The sequence below is a fragment of the Nerophis ophidion genome, linkage group LG18 (genome assembly GCF_033978795.1).
Source record: "Nerophis ophidion isolate RoL-2023_Sa linkage group LG18, RoL_Noph_v1.0, whole genome shotgun sequence".
In the NCBI taxonomy this organism is placed as follows: Eukaryota; Metazoa; Chordata; class Actinopteri; order Syngnathiformes; family Syngnathidae; genus Nerophis; species Nerophis ophidion.
In genome coordinates, this window is record NC_084628.1 from 23,006,427 (window position 1) to 23,012,913 (window position 6,487).

The 6,487-nt window shown below is 42.2% G+C and overlaps 1 protein-coding gene across 10 annotated transcripts in view; it reads left to right on the top strand.

The window, feature by feature from the left end:
- Positions 1 to 6,487, top strand: part of LOC133536952 (latent-transforming growth factor beta-binding protein 4-like) — a 108,814-nt gene that overhangs the window by 61,775 nt on the left and 40,552 nt on the right. For 3 of the 10 annotated variants that reach the window (XM_061877714.1, XM_061877716.1, XM_061877715.1), the window contains exon 1: positions 4,216 to 4,869. The exons of the other annotated variants lie outside the window; for them this stretch is intronic. In XM_061877714.1, the coding sequence (XP_061733698.1) occupies positions 4,629 to 4,869 (241 nt within the window). In that variant the 5' untranslated portion in view covers positions 4,216 to 4,628. Of the gene's footprint in view, positions 1 to 4,215; positions 4,870 to 6,487 lie in introns of those variants that run through there. 10 annotated transcript variants of the gene reach the window in all.

A 6,487-nucleotide genomic window follows, 5' to 3' on the forward strand; every position in this document is an offset into this window, starting at 1 on the left:
GCCCCCCATGGGTGTCCTGCCCCACTATTTGAGAAGGACTGATTTATTAGAAGCAGATCCGGAGCAGGTGTTCAAAGATGTCATCGTTATCCGTCATGTTGGTCGCAGCGTATCAGCATCATGACTGTTGATTGGCTTTCCGCTTCACTTTCCTTTTCTTTGACGCACTGCCATAAAAAAGTCTGCATCTTGCTTAGGGGACATAATAAAAGGGAAAAATTTAACTACAAAAAACACAATGGCACAAAATGTATGTATTGTCCTACGCAAATAAGTAGTTATTTTTGTAAAATTGTATTTATTGGAGTGCATAAATTAATTTTTGAGTTTGGTCTGCTTTGAAATGAAAGGGATCAATGCTACAGTCACTTTGACAGATATTAAATTAGATAGTACTTTATTTATTAGATCGTACTTTATTTATTCCGTCAGGAGAGTTCCTTCAGGAAAATTGAAATTTTCAGCACAATCCCATTCAAGATTAGACAAACATTACAGGAAGACAGAACAGGATTGCTGACGGGTCTGCCGGCTTCCAGCGCCACTTACAAAAAAGATGAGATACAGGTAAACAAGAGGGGGGGAATGGGAGAAAAAAATAGAAGTTTAAAATAAAATAAAAAAATCAGTCTTGGCCTGGGCCCTGAAGAGGGGGTGCAGACTGAGGCCAAGGGAAAAAAAACAACAACTCATAGCCATAGAACACATCCCTCTTACATGTGTGTAAGAGGGAAACATCAAACATCGAAGAACACAAAGGACAGACATTAAAGACATTAAAGCAGCAGATACAACCAGACACTCCTCATACAGCTATGAATAAAAAGTAAAAGAAACATATCCACTGTGGTGGCCTCTTTGGTGTTCCACGCCATCGTCCGCTGGGGTGGAGGGAGCATGGCCAGAGACAGGAGCAGACCCAACAAAGCATCCAAGACAGCCGACTCCACTCTCGGCCAGTGTCCAGTCCGCATGGATGAGCGAGGATACGTCCAAGGTGGCTGAGGTGTCCGACACCTGCTCACCCAGCCAAGACACCGCGAAGACTCTCCGTCCCAGCGCTCATTGTTAGCTCCGCAGCCCTGTCCCCTCATCCGCATCTCCTCCGGTCCCTCCAAACCGACTCCGGTGTGGCAAAGACCCTGCAGCTGGTCTCCATGGCCAAAAGGCTCCCGGGAGGCAGATCCAGAAGTCCACAAAAAAAGCACCACAGAGGTCACGAAAGTGCCACCCCTTGTCACACAGTCCCAAAGCGTCCCGGACCAAAAGGCAAGAAAATATAATAACACATGAAAACAAGAGGGAAACACAAAAGGATGACACAAGAGCACAGAGCTCCTGCCAACAGCAGCCACTACAGCAGCGCCATCTTGGAAAAAAAAAAAAATAGATATAGAGGTACCTTGGCTAACAAGTACCACAGCTTACGAGTTTTTCGTGATACAAGCTGTCTCATCTGTTTATCATGCTTTAGGTTGCGAGCAAAAAGTCAGGTTATGAGCCTCCCGACTGCCAGTTGGCGTGGCCATTGTCAGTGAACCCCGCAGGATCCGACTAACACCACCAATCTTTCTGGCTAGCATTAGCTTATAGCTAGAGATTGACAACTTTGTTCTTATACAACCTTGTGAAGGGCAGTGCTGAGAAAAAGAAGCAGACAATATTAATTAAATCAGTGTTTAATGTTGGGCCGCGAGCGCCCTCTAGAGGGCCGCCAAAAGATGTTTGTTGCTCAGGTGTGGTCCGTATGGGGTGAAGTGGGATTCGGTTCTAATACACTTTTTCACCACTTGTGGCAGTAACGACAGTATCAAATAAACTAAGAAGTCCGGAACTAAAGTCATCAAGAAGTGCAAAAATTATGACTAAAGTGGTGACGCTGTTTTTCATTTGCACTTTGATTTTATTTATAGTTTATTTACCCCTAAAGGGTCAGGCGGTAGAAAATGAATGGATGGATGGATGGATGAAGAAACATATTATTAATATTAATTTAGTTCAAATGTGTTCATTTTAGCATATCATAATTGTATGTAAGACTTTGTATACACTGCAGGCCAAAGTGGCCCAAATTTGACTTTTTTTTAGGTCTGATTTTTTTTCCAGCTAACTGTTTATACTGCAATTAAATGTGATTTTTATCAGACTCCAGTGCAAACGCACACAGGCCCGAATGTGGCCCCAATTTGGCCTCGACGTTGCTTGCATGCGCACTTTGGTAAAGTGAAAACAATGGAAATTGACCCGGAGGAAGTCGCTACTACTACAAAATAAAGTAATAGTCGGAACACCTTATAAAATGAGTGTTTTTATATGTGTAAGTAATATGAAATATGAATGGATGTATATAGTGTGATATAAGTGGGAGAGTTGTAATCTTTTAATGTGTGTTAAGTAGAGGAGACACGGATATCAGTGTGGATCTATGTGAGATTTGTTTTTCAACTCACATGCAAACAAATGTGCCAAAGCTTCAATTTCTTTCCTTCAAGTTACAATCGCTATTTCTTCCGAATCAAAATATATATTTGTATATTACATATATCCTTTATTTGCACACTATTGGTTTTGGTTTGAGGTTGGCGGGGCGGGGCTAAGGGGGAGGAGTATATTTATAGCTATAATTCACTGAAATTCAAGTATTTCTTATATACATATTAATATATATATTTTAAATATACATATATATGCCCAATTGTAGCTGAGATAGGCGCCAGCACCCCCCGCGACCCCAAAAGTGAATAAGTGGTAGAAAATGTATACATAAATAGGGTTGTCAAGAATGCAGTATTGTGCATGGGGAATAATTAAGTTTGTTTAATTAGTGAAAATAACAATGATAGATGGCGAGTAGTTAGCTTTGTGGGCATGCCATCAATGATAGTGTGAGCTTTAGGTGTGTCCCGAACTTTTTCACTTCTAGTACAATACCGATATTGGAGCCTTGAGTAATGGACGATACCACTAATAAACCGATACAATATTTACAGGAATCATACATACTAATTTATTATTTTGTAATGTTAGAAAAGTATGATGAAGTGAAATTAATCATATGGAGACCAGTGGTAGTTATGAAAAGTACTAACCTATTTATGATTAACCGTTAGGAGTGGCCACATGCTGTCTTTAAATTGAAGTGAAGTGTTGATTGTTTAAGACGGTACCTATCTGACGCAATAATTCTTTAATTTTTCTGCCTTAGAGACTTTGAATCCGTAAGTAATATGTAACTTTGATTTAATACTTGTTTATATTGACAACAAATGCGATATTGTCCTATTAAAAACACTTTCTACATTTGTCACATTTCTGGCCTTGTTGTTGTTTCCGAATGAGGCGATGCTGCTCCGTTATAGATTTGAGTGAAGTCTGAATGTCATTTCTATGAATTGATTTACGTGGACCCCGTCTTAAACAAGTTGAAAAACTTATTCGGGTGTTACTATTTAGTGGTCAAATGTACGGTATATGTACTGTACTGTGCAATCTACTAATAAAAGTTTAAATCAATCAATCAATTAAAACAGTTAGCTCCGTCTTTTGACACTTCTTCCACTCTTGTCCTTGCACGCTACACTGCTACAACAAAGATGACGGGGAGAAGACGCTGTCAAAGGTGAGCCACATGAATAAGACGTTGCATCCGGAAGTGACTGTCAGAAAGCGGCTTGAAGATGATCTGTAAAACATATGCAACATTTTGACCAAAGAACCGCCATAACATGTTATGTAGACCACAAGGAAGTGTTTTACATTTAGAAAAAAAAAAAAAAACACTTCTTTAATGCACCCTATATGAAAAAAGATCAAAAGTAGACCCTTTATCGGCAGTGTGCTTTATAATCCGGTGCGCCCAATGGTCTGGAAAATGCGGTAGTTAAGATACGCAGCTTTACTACATGTAACTTACTACTCTCATCACTGGGGACTCGATGGGCTAAATTTGGCCCCCGGACCTCACTTTGAGCACCCCTGACTTACTGCTGTGTGGTGACATCGCGTCACCTCTTTGTTGTTGAGTGTGGAGAGTGCAGCAGGCCTGCAGCATGTTGACACGGTGTGCCGATGAGTCGGTCCCACATGTGGCGATGACACAACACCATGGTAACACAAACAGCACACACTCTGTGTTTGTTCCAGCCACCTCCAAGTGGCCAATAAATCACTTCATGCAGGTTTTAAAGTTGACACGCCCGGAGTTTCCTCAAGCTGCACAAGGAGTTCCTTTAGCTGCGGCGTGTTTTGTCAGGCTGAAACTCAAGCCAGGTTTGCATCATCACTCTGACATCCCGGAGCGGGAGACGGCCGGCGTATTTATTGCAGCCCTTCGCGGTGAGAAGCCGCAGTAGAAAGCAGGAGAAGAGAGCGGGGAAGTCGTGAAGGGAACCGGCGGAAAGTGGCTCGAGGGAGCGGATCAGTGCTTGACGTTTATCTTGGACCTGAGCCCACTGCAGCTCACTGCTTTCAATTATCTCTCTCTCCCGGCTTTTAGAGCACGACACTCTTACTTTCTGCTCAGACGCTCTAAAGTGCCTTCTTCTTGCTGCCGCAGCTCCAACTCACCGTGTTGACTTTGGATGATGCTGAAGCTCCTGAGGACAAACTGAGGAGTCAAACCTTCCGTCATGCTCGTCTTTTTCATGACATGCGCGGTCATCCTGCTCTGCCCCGCGCCCGCTGACGGGCAGGCCCAAGGCGGAGGTGGGGCGGAGAGGCTCCAGGTGATGTTCACGCCGACCATCTGCAAGGTGCGCTGCAGCCACCAGCGATGCATCAACCACTGCGAGCGAGGGAACGTGACCACGCTCTTCAGTGGGCCGGCGCCGCCTTCAGGGGGACGGAAAGACGGACCGGGCTTCCGAGTCTGTGAGTTCCTCTGAACCGATCTTGACGGCCGTTCGAAGGGGTTACAGTTAGCGCCACTTGCGTTTGTATGGTCGAAGCTTGGAGACGAGGACATGTGGCTTTCATTTTGCCGATGTGCAAATGTTGAAACAATCAGTGCTGTTAAAGTGGAACAGGCACCAGCAAGGAGGCGATGATGTCACGCAGTTCAAAGGTTAACAGAACTGAGTTACTTTGTATTTGTGGATGGGGGTTTGTTCGGTAACTTGATTGGTTTGTGAGGAAAAACAGATTTGGCGCACACAGCATGGTGACTCACCATCCCACCAATAGCTGATACTATACTGGCTGATAACAATATTGATTCTAATATGATATCAGCATGAATCATACATATTTTTACCATTTTTTAGTGTAAGGCTCGATTGAGTGAATTTAGTTTAACCGGAGAATACTGATAGGTATGAAAAACACTACCTTATTTATTATTAACTATTGTCTTATGCTGGCTTTAAAGGGGAACTTTTTTTATTTTATTTTGCCTATTGTTCACAATCATGAGAGACAAGAAGACGAAAGTTTTTTGGTTTTTTTTGCATTCTAACTTGTAAAAATCGGCTTGTGCTAGGTGGCTAGCAATTCAGCTACTAGGAGCAATCAATTCTACCTCTAAATCACTTTAAAAATGCAATCAAAAACCATCAACAATACTTTATTTACGTTCCGTAACCTGTATAATAACCAAGCTGTAGTGACATTGTTATTGTGAGAGCGAACACTGAGGAACTGTTTTTCTAGCGTAGTAACGCATCGTTATATTAGCCGTAAAAGCTTGCTACAGCAAAAAAATAAGCTGGCTTCTATGACAACACGGAGTGCGTTTGAGTTTGTAATGCACAACACTGCGATAGGACACCAATCTGTACTGACTGAAAAACATGAACAATCTTATTACAGCATCTGTGAAGTATTAGCCCACTTTGTATTTTTTTTTGTACACAGCGAGGCAGACAGCGTATGTACTGTAGTTGTAAAAACATGCATGACGTGCTGCATGTATCATGATCATTATCAAACTGGCTCACTCGATGGACACTTGTTTGTTAAGTCCAGCTGGCCGTAGTCGTTTTTCCAGTTTATTTGGGTAAGCACTCCTATAGCTTAGCCCCAAGTTCCACATGTATAGTGTCAAATTCACGCCGACCTCACTCTCTCGGCTTCCGTCTGTTCCAACGTCTCGCACTTCCTTTGTGCTGCCTTCTAGGAGCAGTAGTTCATCCTCACTATATTTAGCTTTAAAAAGATAAGTTTGGGAATCCTCATTTTTCCCAAAATAGTTTCCAGAAGTAAGAACACACATTTATTGCCCTAAGTTGGAAGTGCGCTGAGGAAAGAAGTTTCGGCAATGCTTAAAATGACCAAAAATACAGCAAGTATTGTGCTTATTACCTTACTACATTATATGTAGACCTGCAGTGTATGTATAAAATGTGGTTTTGAAGTTGTTTTAGAAGGCTTTAAAGGCTACATTAGTGACTCCTGTCAGCTGCATCTTCCAAGACTTTTTTTAACATCTTTAAAATCCTAAAAGAAAGACGTGTTCTTGTCTCTCATAATGATTGTGAACGATAAGCAACAT